At 48.9% G+C, this 22,931-nt stretch overlaps 1 protein-coding gene across 1 annotated transcript in view; it reads right to left on the bottom strand.

The window, feature by feature from the left end:
- Positions 1 to 22,931, bottom strand: part of LOC137418728 (filamin-C) — a 96,126-nt gene that overhangs the window by 53,585 nt on the left and 19,610 nt on the right. Inside the window, 6 exon segments of the mRNA XM_078770878.1 lie at positions 1,204 to 1,404; positions 1,834 to 1,996; positions 8,300 to 8,377; positions 14,090 to 14,208; positions 15,879 to 16,026; positions 18,755 to 18,852. Of these exon segments, the coding sequence (XP_078627004.1) occupies positions 1,204 to 1,404; positions 1,834 to 1,996; positions 8,300 to 8,377; positions 14,090 to 14,208; positions 15,879 to 16,026; positions 18,755 to 18,852 (807 nt within the window).

The raw sequence follows: 22,931 nt of genomic DNA, 5'->3' as shown, positions 1-22,931 counted from the left end.
CGTTGCTGGCACACAGCCACCCCACACCAGCACAACTCACACCCACCACTCCCCACACGCACCATGATAAAACCCACAAACCCAGCAAACCATACAAAGCCACACCCACACCACCCCACCCCACGATGCCAAGTCATGAACCACACCCTCAACTGCATGCACAATGCAAAGCTGTGCCACACCACACCCTACTATGCCAAGTCACAAGTCAAGCCACACCCCCTTGCAAACATCATACCAGGCCACACCCCCTTGCACACATGTCAAGCCAAACCACCTTGCCCACATCATACCAAGCCACACACCCTCACACACATCATACCAAGCCACACCCCCTCGCACACATCATACCAAGCCACACCCTCGCACACGTCATACCAAGCCACACCCCTCACACACACACATCATACCAAGCCACACCCCCTTGCACACATACCAAGCCACACCCCTTTGCACAAATCATACCAAGCCACACCCCCTTGCACACATCATACCAAGCCACACCCCCTTGCACACATCATACTAAGCCACACCCCCTTGCACACATCATACCAAGCCACACCCCCTTGCACACATCATACCAAGCCACACCCTCTTGCACACATCATACCAAGCACCACAACATACCATGCCACACCCTTGCACGTGTCATACCAAGCCACACCCCCTTGCACACGTCATACAAAGCCACACCCCCTTGCACACGTCATACCAAGCCACACCCCCTTGCACACATCATACCAAGCCACACCCCCTTGCACACATCAACCAAGCCACACCCCCTTGCACACATCAACCAAGCCACACCCCCTTGCACACATCAACCAAGCCACACCCCCTTGCACACATCAACCAAGCCACACCCATTTGCACACATTAACCAAGCCACACCCCCTTGCACACGTCATACCAAGCCACACCCCACTCAGTTTGGGCCCATATGAGACTGCAAGAGCAAGCCATGAGGAAGGCCCAAAGATAACAAATTGACAAGGACTGGGGAAGATAAAAGAATAACAGGATGGATTCAGTTTGACATTGGCAAGCTCACTACGGTAACGTACAATAATGAAGGATAAACAGGAAGTGTTGCACAACACAACCACAACTTATAGCAGAGACAGCACATCTTAAAAACTCAAACTAGCACAATGCGCTTTGAGAAAACCCATTTGGGGCCTAAATACCACCAGAGAGGCATACCTGGAGCGACGTTGACGGTGTAAGGACTATTGGGTATCGGCAGGCCTCCGAAAGACACGGCGACCGTGTGAGGCCCTTCCATTGTGGGCTTGTAGCAGCAGCGATACATTCCTGGAGCGCGTTCTTCCAAGGCAACCTCCACCAAATTAGGCCGAGCCTTGGGATCTTTCACAACCACCGCAACACCACCCACCCCAGCACCTGAACAGAACATACGCGCATTGCTCAACTTACTTCAAGGCATGTTGAGTTGCTGTGCCTAGTTCTGACTGAAATAGTCTATGGACTAGGCCTCCATGCAAGGTGTTCAATTGCAACAGAGTAACTTGCACGTTAAATTGACCGATAACGACACCAGGTGGGCCATAGAGACCAATAGGTTACAATGCAAAAATCGACCTCTTATGGACCAAGACAACACCTGTTCCACAACCATGGCCTTTAAACACCTTTGAAGGACACTTCCTGAATAACCATGTTGAACCGAATGGCCATTTATATGGATGACAAACCAAGCTATTTCTAATGAACTTGGACTTCGTAAGAATAATATTCCAAGACCACCTTTAGTATCGAGGTTGAGCGGTCACATCACAGGTAGCCATCATGGGACCTCATGGAAGGGCTCACCAGTCGTGTTAATGCTGAAGTCCGTTTGTCGTCCGGCAACAACACCCGCAGACTCCAGTCCAGGTCCTGCAGCAGACACCTTGTTGGCGTCTCCTTGGGGTTCTGACACCATCACCTGAAATGGGCTCTTGCTGATGTGCTGGTTTGCGAATAGGACCACGACCTACACACGCACACAAAGGTTACATTCCATTCATTCTACCCCTTCCCTGAAATCACACCTCCATTTTGTACATTAAACAGACAGACAAGAAAATGTCAAACTTGAGAAGGTGGAGGCAAGGCCACAATCACCATGTCAGCATCAAAACTTGCAGTTAGCACAATATCTATAATAAGAAAAGGCAATGTGCGTCGGGGCGTCTCCACCATAGCTCCAGAACCATGAAACCAAGCGGGCCCAAACTGTGCAGGCATATCAGTCAAACTCCGAGGTATCTCATGAATTAAAACTGGGTGTTTGGCTAAATTTAAACACCCCTATTCAAGATAAACTAGAAAGAGCAATCGGAGATTGCAGAGCATCAACAGGACGTGTTTTCAGCTGTTTTTAAGGCTTTTGTGTCAAAACAAATTTGGCGGCCGAACCACGTGACCGATACCATTTTTTCTTCTCCACCAATTTATCCCTAGATGATGCTCAAGAAATTTCATCTTGAACGGATGAAGTTTTGTACTTGTCGAATTATGACGTCATCATGGAGGCACATGTGACATTAGCATATTTTATTCCCCATGGAGAGTTCTTTACAATGAGCCATGTCTCATTTTTTTCTATTCAGCACTTTCGGAGATAGAGGTGCAAAGTTTTTCGGTTTTTCAAAGATGGCGGCCGAACCCTATGACGTCATAATTGTCATGGAAACATTCTACAGGTGGAGGTGCACCTGTGGTGAAATTTTCCTATCAATCAGACCAACGGTTGCAGAGAAAAATCATATTTATTCTGTGCGGACAGACAGACGGACTCAAATGCTATACCCTCTCCTCAGGCGATGGTAACAATGTGCTAAACATGAAAAACCAACAAAAACAGGCTTATCCGAGGTCAGCCCCGCTCCCTCACGGGGGTCTTAATCCACCATTTGCTTCGGCCTGCACAAAAACACCTGGCCTTGGAACCACAATGTACTCTCATGGACTAATTAAAGTACATAAACAAAATCTGTCTTCAGATTTGGGGATCGGAGCTCGTGGCCTAATTAAATGTTGAAATCTGAAATCGAAAATTTTAAGGTTTAACGATTTTTAGAACTCAGCATATATACATATGAATCACTTTAAGCAGCAAGACTGTGATCCCTCCTTTTCCATCTATCTATAATTCCAGTAATCTCTGTGTGTATGTTTGTATGTTTGTCTGTGACCGCTGTTTCTCGACAACCACGGGTCCGATATACTTTAAACTTGCCAGGTATATTGCTGGGGACCCGAGGATGTGCCTTTTCAAGGTTTCATATTAATCGGACAAGTAGTTACCGAGCTATGTCCAAAAAACGATTCAACCAATCAGAGAGCAGCGAGCTATCACGTGTGCCGAACGTGGCGAACAGACTCTGCCTCGGACGGCACATTTGAGAGCGTATTCATTTATTTCACGTTGGCAAACTATGTTGCCGCTATGTTGGCGTTAAACTATGTTTTCAAACTAATTAAAACTAATTTGCGATTCTTTCGCTTTCCTGCGCGTTTGTGCACGCTATGGCGATTTCTTTACCAAACTCCGCAAGCCGTTCGCTTTGGACCAAACCATTTCATGTAAATAGAGGGGGGGGATTGTCACCGTACTCGCAAGCCGTTCGCTTTGGACCAAACCATTTCATGTAAATAGAGGGGGGGGATTGTCACCGTACTCGCAAGCCGTTCGCTTTGGACCAAACCATTTCATGTAAATAGAGGGGGGGGATTGTCACCGTACTCGCAAGCCGTTCGCTTTGGCTTTGTGAATGGACCAAACCATTTCATGTAAATAGAGGGGGGGGATATAATTTTAGATATATATATAGTACGGGCATGCCCTAGTATTTACAATTTGCCAAAGCATTAAACTCAATCTTTTGTTCACTCAATATTCTGAACAGTAGAGAAAGTTCAGGAATGTGCGGAAAGTGTAACTTCATCGATTACAACCAAAGTAATTATGATAAAGCGCTCGTCGAAAATCTGATCTTCGCTGTATACATCACGAAACACCTGCAAAGGTGCTCCTTTGGAGTGCTCGCTCAACTCTCAAGTGTTTACCCCACTTGGCGAGTGGTCTACAAGCTGCATGGGAATGAAACGTGTAAAGGTAAGAGAATGTTTCAATACTCTCTTACCTTGACATTTGCTTTGGCTTTTTCTTAAATATTTGTACGATCTGCTTTCATTTAGGGTGTAATTTCATTATGAGCTTGGAGCGGTTATGTTCAAATTAAAGTGAAAGTTCGTTTGGGACACTACACCCCTCTGAGCTCCCAAGGTCAACCATGATGAAACTTTAGGATAACATTTGTTAACAACAATACATCTTACTCGGGTTTTAAACAGTCATTTTCTCACAATTCACAACTTATAAACGCACAAGCAACTTGTGGGGAAGGAGAGGGGACAGTGGTGAGTGGGAGTCCAGAGGGAGGGAGGGGATGGTGGCGAGTGGGAGTCCAGAGGGAGGGAGGGGAAGGTGGCGAGTGGGAGTTCAGAAGGAGGGAGGGGAAGGTGGTGAGTGGGAGTTGAGGGAGGGAGGGGAAGGTGGTGAGTGGGAGTTGAGGGAGGGAGGGGAAGGTGGTGAGTGGGAGTTGAAGGAGGGAGGGGAAGGTGGTGAGTGGGAGTTCAGAGGGAGGGAGGGGATGGTGGCGAGTGTGAGTCCAGAGTGAGGGAGTGGAAGGTGGTGAGTGGGAGTTCAGAGGGAGGGAGGGGCAGGTGGCGAGTGGGAGTCCAGAGGGAGGGAGGGGATGGTGGTGAGTGGGAGTCCAGAGGGAGGGAGAGAACGGTGGTCAGTGGGAGTCCGGAAAGAGTGGATGGGTGGGTTCGTAGGAGGGAGCAGGTGGAGGGGGGGGGGGAGGGGTTGAGGAAGTAGGGAGGGGAAGAGGTGGGTGTGGTGTGGTGGGAAACAGGACGTGGGGGGAGGGGCGTGCGGCGAGGGAGGCGGAGGGGCGTGCGGCGAGGGAGGGGAAGGGGCGTGCGGCGAGGGAGGGGAAGGGGCGTGCGGCGAGGGAGGGGAAGGGGCGTGCGGCGAGGGAGGGGAAGGGGCGTGCGGCGAGGGAGGGGAAGGGGCGTGCGGCGAGGGAGGGGAAGGGGCGTGCGGCGAGGGAGGGGAAGGGGCGTGCGGCGAGGGAGGGGAAGGGGCGTGCGGCGAGGGAGGGGAAGGGGCGTGCGGCGAGGGAGGGGAAGGGGCGTGCGGCGAGGGAGGGGAAGGGGCGTGCGGCGAGGGAGGGGAAGGGGCGTGCGGCGAGGGAGGGGAAGGGGCGTGCGGCGAGGGAGGGGAAGGGGCGTGCGGCGAGGGAGGGGAAGGGGCGTGCGGGCGAGGGAGGGGAAGGGGCGTGCGGGCGAGGGAGGGGAAGGGGCGCGCTGCGAGGGAGGGGAAGGGGCGTGCGGTGAGGGAGGGGAAGGGGCGTGCGGCGAGGGAGGGGAAGGGGCGTGCGGCGAGGGAGGGGAAGGGGCGTGATGGAGGGAAGGGGTGTGATGGAGGGAAGGGGTGCGAGGGACACCACATTTCCCGGCAATGCCAGATAACTTTGCTAGTATTTAATAAATTATCTGAGTATTTTATTTATTTATTTTTCAAATGAGATCATGGAGGAAGAGCCAGAGGAAACTCGAACTTGGCTCAGACTTGCTCTAAGCATCATAATTACCACAACGGGGAGGGGGTGGTGGGCACCATATGCACAGACTCTCGAGAACATGCTCTGGCAGGTATAGGGCCCTGGAAGGGATGAGTGCACACCACAAACGAGTTGCGGTTAGGCAGGTAATGTGCATGCAGGTGAGTAGAGGTAATGGAACCCAAACAATACAAGTTAATGCTGGAACTATGCATACAGAAGAGTCGAGACAACACCCAGACGAACAGGATAATGGTGGGACCATGCACATGCAGGTACGTAGAGATGCACACAACAATACAGGACACCAAGCACACTGCACACCAAACAAAAGACAAAGATAACAGGCCATAAGTTCATGGTTCTTGAAATAATCAAAAACCATTGATATCAAAGGGTATCTTAAAACCCTGTTATACATACATATCCCTCACCAACCACGGGGACCTGGTCCTGATGTTATACATATGTAACCCTCTCCAATTACGGAAACCTGGTCCTGATGTTATACATACGTAACCCTCACTAACCACGGGAACCTGGTCCTGATGTTATAGATACGTATCCCTCACCAACTACGAGAACCTGGTCCTGATATACATACGTAACCCTCACTAACCAGGGGAACCTGGTCCTGATGTTATACATACGTAACCCTCACCAACTACGGGAACCTGGTCCTGATGTTATACATACGTATCCCTCACCAACCACGGAAACCTGGTCCTGATGTTATACATACGTAACCCTCACTAACTATGGGAACCATGAGTGGTGCATCAGGTTACCCCGCATTGTTCCTCCTACGGAGTAGACTGTGTGGAAGCGTTTGGCATGCACCTTGCCATCTCCACTCATTTTTACCCTCAATTTTAAAAGGTGGAGTTGCTCGAACACCATGCACGTAGAGGATGGCGTCCACCTCGCAGCGTCTGAACGAGTCCACCTTGAGTGAGGACCATCGACGCTGAGGCTGCCATTAGGGCGAGTGTTGTGGGTGGTACCCCAAAAAGTACAAAACCCATGGACCAAGGTGTAATCGCTACCTCCAAGAGGTATTACCTCCTGAGGACTTTTGGCAGCATCCTGGAGGACATAGAGAACGACTCGATACCGACGGTGATGCGAATGTTGGAAAATTGCAGCATGGCAGACTGAATCAATATTAAGGAATCCTTGGATGAAGTGAAGCAGTCAAGTCAAAGTCTGCTGGGGATGCTTTGGAAGGTGGTGGTCAACGACGTCCAAGGATTGGTCACAGTCAAGGACGAGATGTGTCACATGAAGAAGTCCTTGGATGAAGTGAAGCAGTCAAGTCAAAGTCTGCTGGGGAAACTTTGGAAGGAGGTGGTGACCGACATGATTTGAGGACATTCAGGCCAGTGAGGTGGCGGAGCTCCTAGAGTCTTGTGCCGAGGACTACCCAGATGGGATCATAAAATCCTCCAGTGACGACTGAAACAATGACGAGGAGAAGGTGGCGATATGACCGAAACTCACTATTGCCACCATTAGCAAAATCATGCGAACGACCAAGAATCATTGGGACACGGTGGTCGAGATGGATCCGTTCACGGAGCGAAGTTTAACGTTAAAGCGAAGGCTGGAGGACCACATTACGCATACGAAGCAGCACAAAAAGAAAAGAGTCCTCAATCACAGGTTTTAGTAAAATACCACCACTGCAAACACCATCGCTCCAGCCACCACCACCATTACCGCCTTTCGTCCCATCTCAGATGCCAGTTCTTCCTATTCATCAGGGTTTTCCATCGAGGGACCGGAGCCGCTGCCCGAGGGTGGAGACCTTGCCCCTCCAACCATGTCCAACATCACCAGGACAGAGGACTCTTTATATAGATTCCTCATCTTTATTAAAGGCATAGGATATCGAGGTTACTCGTGACTGCAGAACCGAACCACCTTTGTTTTTTTTATTAAACATATACCTTTAGTCTTACCAACAGCGAATTTACCAAATGAGGGAGGGGTATAGTGTGGGAGGGGGTACCTGGTGAGAGGGGTACCTGGTGAGAGGGGTACCTGGTGAGAGGGGTACCTGGTGAGAGGGGTACCTGGTGAGAGGGGTACCTGGTGAGAGGGGTACCTGGTGAGAGGGGTACCTGGTGGGAGGGGTACCTGGTGGGAGGGGTACCTGGTGGGAGGGGTACCTAGTGGGAGGGGTACCTGGTGGGAGGGGTACCTGGTGGGAGGGGTACCGGGTGGGAGGGGTACCGGGTGGGAGGGGTACCGGGTGGGAGGGCTATCGGGTGGGAGGGCTATCGGGTGGGAGGGGTATCGGGTGGGAGGGGTATCGGGTGGGAGGGGTATCGGGTGGGAGGGGTATCTGGTGGGAGGGGTATCTGGTGGGAGGGGTATCTGGTGGGAGGGGTATCTGGTGGGAGGGGTATCTGGTGGGAGGGGTATCTGGTGGGAGGGGTATCTGGTGGGAGGGGTATCTGGTGGGAGGGGTATCTGGTGGGAGGGGTATCTGAGGCGGATCACAAGACATTTGGAGAGGTGAAGTCAAAACACGATGACACGAAGCACATATTTACCTCCGTGGTAATACATTATAAAACCACAGGTTGGCCAAAGGTCACCAATTCACTCTTCATTACAAGCAAACCACACAGGGTGGTGCAAAAGTGCAAGCATACCTCGTGCGGCCCAACCACTTTGGGTATATACTCAACCGCATACGTGACGTTCTTGTCACTGTTTGGAGTCACCTTCACCTGCAGGTGAAACGAGCAGTTTTAATGGATACCTGGACACCACACTCTGCAGGCAGTACATACCGTGATCAGCTGGTAGTAAACAAGGAAATACAACCTAGACATGGATTAGAATACCTTTGGGAAGAGATCACTGGGATTTTCCTTATGGAGTAAATCCATTACATCACTGGGGTTTTTTGTCAGGCAGGTAAATTACCTGCAAGACCTGCCTCATGAGCAGTAATAAGTGGTTGCAGGAGACCCTTCTGATTTCTAGGTAGTCTCCTTGTCTTTGACCACAGTATACAATCACATATTTGGAAGCCATATTCCTATGAAGTTCTGCGTGTATCGAGACTTCACTCTTAGTCAGGCAGATAGGTGTATCCATCATAAGAATTGTGGGTTTAGACGTACAAGCATGAAATTTGGCACAGTCATAGATAATAATCTAATGAATAATTCCAGATATGGACCCACCGCGAAAACGTCCTATGGTAGCCATGGCGGCCATTTTACAAAATGGCCGTTTTGACCGTGATTATTTTTTACCGGACGACACAAATGCCTCTTTATGTTCTAATGAAATGACTCTAGATACACATATATGCCATAATTGTATTCTCCAAATGACCACAATTTGCATTTGTGTTGCCAGCAATGTCAATTAACCCACCAAGCACTGTAACGGTAACTTATATTACTAGATAGTTCCAGTTTGATCTTGTTTATACGTCGCAATTTTCTCCACCACACTGGCACAAAGCGGTACATTTCAAACTAGCTTGTTTGCACTTGCATCGTCCCTTGCAACCCTTTTTGCATTTACAACAAATCAGCTCCCTTGATGAAATGCTGGCTTCAGGAAGCATGGACCACAGGGGTTTCCAGTTGTGGGGATCGATCCATCCCCAATCCCCAGGTGAGGGCAGATCCATAACAACCTTGAGCATGTTTCCCCAGCAGTGGCCACCCATGTACACAGCCCTCTTGATTTGTTGTACCAGGGCTCCTCTGGTAGGGGGAATAGCTTGCATGGCTCGTCCTTTCTTCGTGAAGAGTGCCCGTCGAGCTTCGTCTATGTCGACGAGATTGCTGGTGCGATCGTAGAGAAGAATGGTGAACCGCTCGAGCACTGCCACAACGTCATCAGAGATGTCTGCTGTCCCCGTGGAGAGATGAACTAACGCTGGCGTCAATTCGTCAAATACTTTCCAGGTATCCCAGGCTGTATTCTTGCCCCGTGTATTAAATGACGAGACTGTGTCACACCCTGTGTATGCATGGAACATCGGGAGGGCCTGTGACTTATCTGGTCCGAGGAATGCTGCAATTTCATGTGCTGGAATATACCTGAAGTGCTGGCCTGTCCCAGAGGCCACCCAAAGCTCCTGGATTTTGAGTTTGGTTGTTGCTGCCACAGCCAATACCACTATATCTGTATCCACCGTACGCAGAAGAATTTTCTGAAATCCATCACGGACTGCATCCGCGAGATGTATCATCATTCGTGTATCGGCCTCCTCATGGTCACATGGGGCAAGATGACTGGTGTCGCGTGCGGGAATGCACGTCACATCTGAACCATCCGTGGTGACTATCTGCTTATCTGATACAAGATGTGTGATGTGTTTTGTCAAGAAGGCAAACAGTTCTGTTTTGTTTGCATCAATTCTCAGGAACTGCTGCCAATTTCCTGGAAGAACAGTGGATCCGTCAACTCTCCTTCGAATGCCTTTCCCACGTTTGTCCCTGGCTTGAGATTTCAGGCTGTTGTCACGGTACTGGTCCCAGACTATATCCACACGACAGGCTCTTTGCAAGTGACCTTGTATGTGTGGCAAGAATACTTTCAGCGCATAATCATCGAAGGTTTTGGCAGCAACTGGTTTCAGAACGTTCACCAACACTGCCCCGTCAAGGATAGTGACGTCGGTATCTGGTTTTGGAGCATCGCCTCTGACCTCTGCGCAACTCTCTAGACACACCAATAGATCTGATTTGGTTCCTAGTCGTAACTTCCCAAGCTGAGATAAAGACGGGGGACATGCTTGGTCTTCATGGCGGAAACATTCTGCAAGATCACCATCTCGTGTTTGAGACGCAATGTAGAGTCTTGAGAATAAAGAGCAGTCACTCTTTAGCGAAGTTACTTGCAAACTTGTCTTGGATTTCCCTCTTGGAGACGATCGACTAAACAATGGGAGTTTATTCTTCTTTATTGGCTCAGTAAGAGGTACGGTTCGCTCCAGTAGACGGTCTGCTACGAAGGTCTTGTACTGTTGCTTACCTATCTCCTCAGCCTGTTGAACAGGAGAAACAACAGTTGGGTCAGCAATGTCTCTTGTGTCCAGCCGCAGCAAGTCTGTACTCTCTTCTAGGAAGGGGTTTCCCATTTCCTCTATTACTTCAACCAGACGTTTGACATGTTGAGTAAAGATTACCTGTGAACTTGAAAGTATATTTCAAGGGGGGTGCACGAGACCCCTATCTAGCCACTAGACTAAAAGCGGCCATTTTGTAAAATGGCCGCCACGGCTACCATAGGACGTTTTCGCGGTGGGTCCATATCTGGAATTATTCATTAGACTATTATCTATGACTGTGCCAAATTTCATGCTTGTACGTATAAACCCACAATTGTTACACCTATCTGCCTGACTATCTGGCTGTTGGCTCAGCGGTTAGGGTGCCAGCTTGGGATCCGATTCCTGGGTTCGAATCCCGGTGATCGCCGAAATAACGCCAGGGTGGTTGACTCAGCCTGTCATCCTTCCAAGGTCGGAATATTGAGGACCAGATCACTGGTAATTCCCCGTTTGTCGCAAGAGTCGACTAACAGGGTTGGTGGCAGGAAGGGCATCCGGCCATAAAACAGCTTCAAAAAGGGGACCATGGTGCCCGAAAAAGGCCAACCCCTGCTCTGCGGAGAAAAATGGTCTCTAAAGGTTCATATCGATGGTGAAGTAGTGAGCCCTTGATCGCCCCCATGCTCGATCCTTTGTAGTGACCCCCACCTAATACTGCTTAGCCCCCACCTCATACTGATAATACAAGGTAAGGGAATAGACTGCTACTGATTGGTTTAAGGGGGAGGAGCCAATGGAGGATGGGGGAAAACACCACTCACCCCCTTTAGCTTCACCTTCAAAGTTCATACAGGTGGCCAGGGGAACGTTTGGTCCTTCACGAACTGGCTGGCCAAGCCTGACAATCAAGATTGGAGCATGTATTTGTACTTTGGTCATTGTGCAGGTGAAAGCTAGCCCACACTTCGCGGGGATTCTTAACGTTCACCAAGGCATGCTGGGAAACAGGATTCCCATTTAATCTCCACCAAGGAATGCTGGTACCCAGGATTCCCATTTAACGTTCACCAAGGAATGCTGGTAGACGGGATTCCCATTTTGCGTCCATCCAAGGAATGCTGGTAGACGGGATTCCCATTTAGCGTCCATCCAGAGAATGCTGGTAGACGGGATTCCCATTTAGCGTCCATCCAAGGAATGCTGGTAGACGGGATTCCCATTTAGCGTCCATCCAAGGAATGCTGGTAGACGGGATTCCCATTTAACGTTCACCAAGGAATGCTGGTAGATGGGATTCCCATTTAACATCCATCCAAGGAATGCTGGTAGACGGGATTCCCATTTAACATTCACCAAGGAATGCTGGTAGACGGGATTCCCATTTAGTGTACATCCAGAGAATGCTGGTAGACGGGATTCCCATTTAACATCCATCCAGAGAATGCTGGTAGATGTGATTCCCATTTAGCGTCCATCCAAGGAATGCTGGTAGACGGGATTCCCATTTAGCATCCATCCAAGGAATGCTGGTAGACGGGATTCCCATTTAGCGTCCATCCAGAGAATGCTGGTAGACGGGATTCCCCTTTAATGTCCATCCAAGGAATGCTGGTAGATGGGATTCCCATTTAGCGTCCATCCAGAGAATGCTGGTAGATGGGATTCCCCTTTAATGTCCATCCAAGGAATGCTGGTAGACGGGATTCCCATTTAGCCTCCATCCAAGGAATGCTGGGAGATGGGATTCCCATTTAGCATCCATCCAAGGAATGCTGGTAGACGGGATTCCCATTTAGCGTCCATCCAAGGAATGCTGGTAGACGGGATTCCCATTTAGCGTCCATCCAGAGAAAGCTGGTAGACGGGATTCCCATTTAACGTCCATCCAGAGAATGCTGGTAGACGGGATTCCCATTTAGCGTCCATCCAGAGAATGCTGGTAGACGGGATTCCCATTTAGCGTCCATCCAGAGAATGCTGGTAGACGGGATTCCCATTTAGCATCCATCCAGAGAATGCTGGTAGACGGGATTTCCATTTAGCGTCCATCCAAGGAATGCTGGTAGACGGGATTCCCATTTAGCATCCATCCAAGGAATGCTGGTAGACGGGATTCCCATTTAGCGTCCATCCAAGGAATGCTGGTAGACGGGATTCCCATTTAGCGTCCATCCAAGGAATGCTGGTAGACGGGATTCCCATTTAGCGTCCATCCAGAGAAAGCTGGTAGACGGGATTCCCATTTAACGTCCATCCAGAGAATGCTGGTAGACGGGATTCCCATTTAGCGTCCATCCAGAGAATGCTGGTAGACGGGATTCCCATTTAGCGTCCATCCAGAGAATGCTGGTAGACGGGATTCCAATTTAGCGTCCATCCAAGGAATGCTGGTAGACGGGATTCCCATTTAGCGTCCATCCAGAGAAAGCTGGTAGACGGGATTCCCATTTAGCGTCCATCCAGAGAATGCTGGTAGACGGGATTCCCATTTAGCGTCCATCCAGAGAATGCTGGTAGACGGGATTCCCATTTAGCGTCCATCCAGAGAATGCTGGTAGACGGGATTCCCATTTAGCGTCCATCCAGAGAATGCTGGTAGACGGGATTCACATTTAGCATCCATCCAAGGAATGCTGGTAGACGGGATTCCAATTTAGCATCCATCCAAGGAATGCTGGTAGACGGGATTCCCCTTTAATGTCCATCCGAGCGATGGCACACACGACGAATCACAACACCTGTGAAACACCGGGATGACAGTTTATTCCTGGGTCAGGATTCAATCCCATGAGAGCTTGGAGGTGAGTGCCTACCTCTCGGCCAAATGGACAAACGGTTAACACAACATTTTAACCGCAATTCTCATGGAATGAACCCCAGGTGCCGGTGCTGCTACGGTGGAACAGACTGCCTACAGCTAACTACACCACCATGGTGCTGCTCGACTCAGCGAGACTAAAGAAGATCCACAATTGCACATTAACTTGGTTTGTGCGTTCATCCCTCACACTATTAACCTCACTCGATTAACCTCACTCGATGAACATGTCTGTCATGTGAGGACAAAACACAATACAAAGTTCCTCAAGAATTCCATATTTAAACAACTCGAGACAAACTGCTCCATGCGCTGCACTTGAGGGGTTACCATTTCCTATCCATGGGATACAGCATGAGGTAACGTTCGGAGAACCACAAACATCTTTTACCCTCGTCATGATGGCGGGTCTCAATGTGCCATCACAAACATGGCACCGACGTGACGTCATAATCGGTTAAACGGTCGAATGGGGTATGACAAAAACCACACCGACCGCCATCTTTTAAAGACTATTCTTACAAACTATCCACATCATTAGACATCACGTTATGCAGACATATGTGTAATCTTTTGGAGTCTTATGACGACGAGACGTCTCACCTCGTCAGCCTCTCCCTTCGGACCTTTCACAGAAACCGTGAGGTTGCCTTGTCCGGCCCTCACCGTCTCCACCACAAATGCCGTGGGTTGCGTGGCCACGTTTCCTGAGGGTTCCACTCCTGTGACACATTGAGGTGAGAGGTCAGAGCAAGCACGAGGCACAGCAGTGGGCCGCAAGCACGAGGCACGGCAGTCGCCAGCAAGGCCGCAAGCACGAGCCACAGCAGTCGACCGCAAGGCCGCAAGCACGAGGCACAGCAGTCGACCGCAAGGTCACAAGCACGAGGCACAGCCGTCGACTGCAAGGCCGCAAGCACGAAGCACAGCAGTCGACTGCAAGGCCGCAAGCACGAGGCACAGCCGTCGACCGCAAGGCCGCAAGCACGAGGCACAGCAGTCGAATGCAAGGCCGCAAGCACGCGGCACAGTCGACCGCAAGGCCACAAGCACGAGGCACAGCAGTCGGCCGCAAGGCCGCAAGCACGAGGCACAGCAGTCGGCCGAAAGGCCGCAAGCACGAGGCACAGCAGTCGACGGCAAGGCCGCAAGCACTAGGCAAAGAATGAATGCGATACGTAAAATTTATAAATACATTAAACTACCGGATGCGAATGGATCCTGTACATTTAGCACGACCCATGACGACCCAAGCATGATCCTCGGCCATACCGAGGAAAAGCGCCAAAGAGGGCCTTGCACGGCACGAAGGGCACGCTCGTTTTACAGGGTCTTCACTTCAAACCCACAAACACCTTGCCAAGGCCCATCTATTGAAGGCTTGTTTGCACAACCGAGGCTGCCAGTTCCATGGCGGTGACGACAGCAGCGCTAATGCTAATCACCACAACCACAGCGCAATTATGAACGCTCCAGCGCGGCTCCAGCACCACAAGGCCAAGCACAGCACAGTTGCTTTGACCAGAATTCCAAAGTTACAAAGAGCCTTTGGACATCATTCCAGGAGAACATCACGAACTGCTGAAAACTCGGAACACACTTAATGAGCACAAATCACAGGTAGGAGAATGACACACAGAGCACCGCAGAGCAAACCTGGGCCATACGCATCACAGGTAGGAGAATGACACACAAAGAGCACCGCAGAGCAAACCTGGGCCATACGCATCACAGGTAGGAGAATGACACACAGAGCACCGCAGAGCAAACCTGGGCCATACGCATCACAGGTAGGAGAATGACACACAAAGAGCACCGCAGAGCAAACCTGGGCCATACGCATCACAGGTAGGAGAATGACACACAAAGAGCACCGCAGAGCAAACCTGGGCCATACACATCACAGGTAGGAGAATGACACAAAGAGCACCGCAGAGCAAACCTGGGCCATACGCATCACAGGTAGGAGAATGACAGAGCACCGCAGAGCAAACCTGGGCCATACGCATCACAGGTAGGAGAATGACACACAAAGAGCACCGCAGAGCAAACCTGGGCCATACACATCACAGGTAGGAGAATGACACACAGAGCACCACAGAGCAAACCTGGGCCATACACATCACAGGTAGGAGAATGACACACAAAGCACCACAGAGCAAACCTGGGCCATACACGTCACAGGTAGGAGAATGACACAAAGAGCACCACAGAGCAAACTTGGGCCATACGCATCACAGGTAGGAGAATGACACACAAAGAGCACCGCAGAGCAAACCTGGGCCATACACATCACAGGTAGGAGAATGACACAAAGAGCACCGCAGAGCAAACCTGGGCCATACGCATCACAGGTAGGAGAATGACACACAAAGAGCACCGCAGAGCAAACCTGGGCCATACGCGCGGGCCTTCTTGGGGTTCAGCTTCGGTCGCAGAGGAGCTCCCGGCTTCAGTTTGGCCTTCGGGAACTGAGACAGGTAAGTCATGACGGAGTACTCATCGACGTTCGGGTCCACAATCTCCTCAGGAGTAATCACCTGAAGGCGAGAAGGACCCGACAATCGCACAGGGACCAAATCTTAACCCACCAATGGAATCCTGCACCGTGTTTCAGTCTCTGGAACTCCACAAGTTTGAATAAAATCCTGGAACAAACTCAAAACAATCCAAATAATCTTTTAACTTTTTTTATTTTACATTAAAAGGAAATCACAAAACGACGAGGAAAACACCTTTTACTCATTTGGTAATATCTACCTCCTCCATTTATTGTGTCGCACGCCGACGGAGATCACACCTGCTCAAAAAGTGACGGATATGATCACGTGCAAGTGACCTGATAACACCTGTAGTCCTGTACCTGGACAGAACTACCTTGTACACTTCATCTATACACTTCCAGGTGACAATTGAAGACCACGTGGATGCAATTCAGCCAATGCTTGTGAACTTTGGGGTCCAACAACGTCAACAATAAAACGTTTCCATCAGTGAACATTGAAACAATAATATGGTAACCCTAACCCGAACAACTCAGTAACCCTAACAACTCAGTAACCATAACCCAAATCACTCGGTAACCCGAACAACTTGGTAACCCTAACCCGAACAACTTGGTAACCCTAACACTAACCCAACCCTAACCACTTGGTAACCCTAACCACTTGGTAACCCTAACCCTAACCACTTGGTAACCCTAACCCTAACAACCCGGGAACCGTAACCCTAACCACTCGGTAACCCCAACCCTAACCACTCGGTAACCCCAACCCTAACAACTCGGTAACCCGAACCCTAACAACTCGGAAACCCAAACCCTAACAACTCGGTAACCCGAACCCTAACCACTCGGTAACCCTAACAACTCGGTAACCCGAACCCTAACAACTCGGTAACCCGAACCCTAACAACTCGGTAACCCGAACCCTAACAACTCGGTAACCCGAACCCTAACAACTCGGTAACCCGAACCCTAACAACTCGGTAACCCGAACCCTAACAACTCGGTAACCCGAACCCTAACAACTCGGTAACCCGAACCCTAACAACTCGGTAACCCGAACCCTAACAACTCGGTAACCCGAAACCTAACAACTCGGTAACCCGAAACCTAACAACTCGGTAACCCGAACCCTAACAACTCGGTAACCCGAACCCTAACAACTCGGTAACCCTAACAACTCGGTAACCCGAAACCTAACAACTCGGTAACCCGAACCCTAACAACTCGGTAACCCGAACCCTAACAACTCGGTAACCCGAAACCTAACAACTCGGTAACCCGAACCCTAACAACTCGGTAACCCGAACCCTAACAACTCGGTAACCCGAACCCTAACAACTCGGTAACCCGAACCCTAACAACTCGGTAACCCGAACCCTAACAACTCGGTAACCCGAACCCTAACAACTCGGTAACCCGAACCCTAACAACTCGGTAACCCGAACCCTAACAACTCGGTAACCCTAACCCTAACAACTCGGTAACCCTAACCCTAACAACTCGGTAACCCTAACCCTAACAACTCAGTAACCCTAACCCTAACAACTCGGTAACCCTAACAACTCGGTAACCCTAACCCTAACAACTCGGTAACCCTAACCCTAACAAAGCGGGTACAAAACAAAGGAGGGTTCCAGAAAGAGATTTAAACTCGGCAGAACAGTTCGGCTCCCGCACAGGTACCGAGCGGTGCGGCAGTTATTGTGGCATTGAAACGGGGGAGTTGGGGGGCACAGCTACATCACGTTATTTACCACCACGTAGACATGCACAAAATGTGCCCAACCTAATTTTTACTCCTTCAGGGAAAAACAACAATTGTGGGTTCACCATACAGGTGACAAGAGGACACCTATAGCCCATGGAAAGCCAATAAGATTTCATTAACAACTGTTGAAGAACAGGTGCAACAGAAGTTAAATAGCCATTGGCCAGAGCAATAAATAAACACATCAAATAAAAACAAATAAACAATTTTAACAAAAGGAACACGTGACTGGCATCCCAGGGGTGCTGGTTTCAAATGCAGCTCCAGGTAGCGGCGTTACGGGTTTCAGGTTAGGGAAGCGAACTATTCTCAAGAATTAATTAGTTTGTTACTATTGGATAAAAACCCAGGTGGCTCACTAATATCACCACCATGTTCTGCTTCAATCGTGGGGTAAACCGGCATGGGCTGCTTTATCCACAGGGACTATGAAACATGGTCAATCCCCAGAAGCAGCACCACAACTAACCTGATCCGTTTGAGGAGCACGTCAAAGTGGACCTCTCAGAGCAGGTAACTCAACCAACCCAAAAAATAATAACTCGGGTGATAACGAATGTCGTTAACTGCATTTGGAGATCACCATTCGATCTCAAAATAAACAATAAAACAGGACAAAGACCATTCAGGATCAACCTTCACAATGCAACAGAACGTTCAGCGGGTCATTCATTCAATATCGGTTTGCAAACCGAGGCAAATCCTTCAAAACAAACCCCATGGTGTTTCCACAAGATGTTCAAACCAAATTGGTCTACCTGAGATCCTGTACGACCAAAGGTGTGCATCAAGATGGATTTCTTCCTCTATGCCAATCAATGTGGAAGGATCCCACAAGGTGTTCGTGTTAGAATAAAACAGTGTATGGATCCGGTAAAGCCAGGTGTCCGAAAAGGTAAGAGTGAAAATGCTAAACCAGCTCTACCACGTGATTACAACTACCAAATGGTAAAGGCCCTAGAGGCCTGGAGGTCACAGCCGACCCATGACCAACCTGGGGCACGCCGAGCCATTCGTCCGCTTGTTGCATCGCTTCACGAGCATTGTCCACCGGCTTCTGCTCACTCCAGGTCTCCCAATCGGGGCAGAGGCCTAACAAGCACCACAAAATAATTAATCTTCAATATTAAACAGGGAGGGGTTAACGTGTCATCTCATCAGGTATGAAACACACGGAAGAAGAAAAAAAAAATCATTAACTTTTATGGGCTGGCCTTTCTGTAAACACTTTTTGCAACACCTGGCAATAATAGACATTGCACGTGATGAAGAAACTAAGCACAAACATTCATTCCACACAGAGCAGAGAATTTGTAAACAGTTTTTGCTCCAGAGATGAAACGTTAACATCAACTTCACGTTTCAGTTTGGATTTAGTATTGCACTTCGACCTATTTCCAAAAATTGCTTTAAGCCGACGTTTCACACAAGATACATCGAAGCACAATACGTTATCAGTAGATGAACAGATATTTCTTTGGTAAGAGTTTTGTTCACATCTTATAGTCATTTTGCACATTAAACATGTTGGGTGTACCTAAACTTTTGACTGGTAGTGTACATGTACACAGCCAAAAATATTGGCACCCTTGCACTTTTTTCAAATAAGTCACAATTCTCTCCAAACAAGTTGAAATTGACAAAAGCATTTGGTCTCAATTATTTATTTCACTTATTACAGAACCTTTGTTTTTGATTCAGAACTTAATATATTGTTACGTTTGTGGGGGTGGGGATACTTCAGTCCAGGTAGATTTGTTTCGGTAGGTGCGCCGAACGTCATGTAGAACCTTGATGTAATAAGTACTTGTATAGACCGTGTGTTTGGATTAAGGTGCATCTTCGTCCATTACGAGGAGTGGAGCATGTTAACTAGCTTCGGGAAAAAGGGTAAATTATCCCTTGTACGTCGTTCCCTCTGTGATTTATCCCTTTGTCCCTTATGGCACCGCATTAGACAGTTAGAATCGCGCATTTAATGGCACGCAATAATAAAACTTACCGGAAGCCAGGCCATTGAGCCCTACCACTGACAACCCCGACTTGGGAGGCGAACAGAGCAGGCAGGTCCATGGTCACCACGCCCCGAGGAGCCGTGATTGGCAAGGGCTCTTGATTGAAGGGAAGGACAAGTAAGAAGGGACTCGCCGATTGGTGAAGGAAGGACAAATGACGTCAGAGCCTTAACGATAAAGGAATACACTGGCGACATTTGAGCTCTCGTCTTCGCTTCGCTCTGGGTGTTACTTCACCTCTTCTCTTCTCTGCTCGCTGGTCTTCGTTTTTGCTGCTCTTCACTTCTCTGCTCTTTGCGTCTGGTCTGGATTGCGGCAGTCGGCATTTGTCTCATTCTGGACAATAAAGCGAACGATCGTGCTGGGACCACGGGCTCAAGGAAGCGATCGGACCAGCCATGTTTGGAGACACCATTGGTGGACGTGCAGAGGAAAAGTAGGGCTGCAGCTTCCCACCGGGGGCGGACCCAGCTGGAGGAGCGAGCTGCACATGGCCCGTTCGATTCACGCAGAATGCCTGTTGCACACCAGCGGGTGTGGCCTCATGTTCGGGATGCATAGCGAGGCCTGCTACGCAGGACGGGAAGTTCCCACCAACGCCCCGGACAATTTTGATGACCCCTGACGAGATCCCACCAGTGATCAGAGTTAAGTGCACCCACACACATTATTTTCAGTTATCTATCCCTGTGTCCATGTTTCAAGTCTGTTTGTGGGCAAGAAAAAAATTAGGAAATTATTTGATCGTGCATTTTTGTTGCCGGCATTTCTTTTTGCACATTTTAAATGTTTCGCGCGAGTTATTTTCCACAGGTTTGAGGACTGCCGGTGGGATCCATTCAGGAAAGCACTCTTCAGCATCCTCCTCCTCTCCCCCCGCCCCCGCCTCACACCCAACACCAAGCGTGGATTAACTACGCCATACATTTGAACTGAACGCTTCGGAGTTGAAGCTTGTTCGGCAATCCGTTTCCTTGGAAAGATTTTAAGCGCCAGGAACACGACAATATCCTTTTAAATCATAAAATAAAAAGAAATGGCATTGACAAAATTATTGAAACCCTCGACTTAATAGACAATATTTGGCGTCACGGCCTTTGGACAAAATAACTGCAGTCACGCGCTTTTAGTCATGAATAAGCTTCCTACAACTCGCTACTGGCTGTTGAATCTGTTTGGCATTTGATCGAGGTGCTTTCTCCCCCTTGAGAACATTCCTTCGCTGCAATCTTCAATTAAGTTTGCTCTTGCGGCCACGTCCGGGAGGTTGGCTACAGTGCCATGGGCCTTAAACTTCCTGATATCATTGCGCACGGTGGACACAGGAACATCAAGGTCTCTGAAGATGGACTTGTAGCCGAGATTGTCCATGCTTGGCTACAATCTTGTCTGACCTGCTCAGACAATTCTCTGAGCTGACAAATTTTTCTTTCCTCCATGCTCATTGTGGTACACTGACGCAAAACAGCAGAATGACTCATTTTCTCCATTCAAACTGGTGAAATGAGTGATTTTTATATTGCAGACACCTGTAACTCACCACGGGTGAGTTAAATTCCAAATAAAAGAAAAACCTGTTTCAAAACTTAATTTCAAACAACTTCTAAAATGTGCCAATAATATTGTCCGTGCCATTTTAGGATTTCTGTGTGGAATAAGCTAAGATTTAGTAATTTTTTTCAGCTTTTTTGTTTTGTTCCACTGCAAACCAAAGAAATACAAATGTTGATACCAAAAGAGTTTTTAATTTCAACAATTTTCTGGAAGAAATGGTGAATTATTTGAAAAAAGTGCAAGGGAGCCAATATTTTTGGCGACAACTGGACATACTGGCTGTTGGTAGACATAAACGCGAGTTGGTAGACACTGAAGCAGATACCACCCCCACCCCTCCAACACACCCCTCTTTTATTTTATCCAACGTGTCCTCTTTTTTGAAATTCAAATATGGTAACTCCAGGTGACGTACTCGGTGGTCAAATAAGCTCGGTGGAGGCAAACCCGTTTGGGAATGTCACCATCTACTCCAGCGATAGTAGGGAAAACGAAGGATTGTTTTCATCATCACCGGAGATACTCGTTCGAGATTATGAAACTATGTGGATGGGGATCCATGCAATGGAAGCTCTTCACAAACAGACAACGGTCTCGTCTTGGTGACCCATTAGGAAAGTGAAGATCAACATTCTAGGAACAAAATGGCGTCTTGTCAACCAATTCAATGTGGCCGGAGACTAACAGGTATAACACGTGCGCTCGCGAATAGCATCGAGGAGCTCGCTTTTGTACACCTACCTTATAGTCTGGATCTCTCATCTTCTCATTATCCTCGGTTGGGTCCAATGATGGAAACGGATCGGAACTCTGGGGATGAGGTCTCAGTGGCAGCGCAAGAATGGACCGGGAACCACATTTTGACATCATCCATAATGATGGGAAGTGGTGGCAGACATACGTGGTTGTGCGAGGACACCATGTTAAATATAACGCTCTTCCATGCATAGGTGGAGCATATTTAGGTTGGTAATCAACTAGTTAGCCCTAGTGAAAGTTTAAAATGGAAGGTGAAGGATGAAATGAAAGGTGCACAATTGGACAATCACAGCGCAGTATTATTGACGTCTCGTGCGATTGTGTCAGGGTGGTTTATTTATTTATTTTATCTTGTCCTCATGGATGTCCCAGACGATTAACTCTCGTATCTAAGAGCAAACAACTTGCATGTAAATGTTATCAAAACAAAACAGCTGGAACGTGCAAAACAATGCGTAGTCAAAGCGTCATGGCAAACAAAGGAGCGGATCACCACATCGTTAGCAATAATACCCAGAAGCACATTCGGCACAATACAATGACCTCTGGTGTCGCTGCAACCTACAACGACTCCAAACATAACCAAATTATTGTGGGGTCAGCTGAGGAATATTTTTGCCACAAGTCTTTCACGAACCCGATATCCAGGCCCGCCGTTCAATCGAATGGGTTTTGGGCAGGAACTTGCAATTGGTTCAGGGTGCGGGTGATAACTCGCCCGCTCTTCATAAAGGACACCACCAAATCTTGAACGCCCGACAATGGCCAGCACAGGCGGATACAACAAGGCCCGTTCGAGGGGCAGCATGGGACGATTGCGAATATTCTCTTTACACTACTCCC

Source organism: Myxine glutinosa, chromosome 1 (genome assembly GCF_964187855.1).
Source record: "Myxine glutinosa chromosome 1, kmMyxGlut1.1, whole genome shotgun sequence".
NCBI classification, from domain to species: Eukaryota; Metazoa; Chordata; class Myxini; order Myxiniformes; family Myxinidae; genus Myxine; species Myxine glutinosa.
The sequence above is the reverse complement of the archived record's forward strand: the minus strand, read 5'-3'. Positions and strand labels throughout refer to the sequence as shown.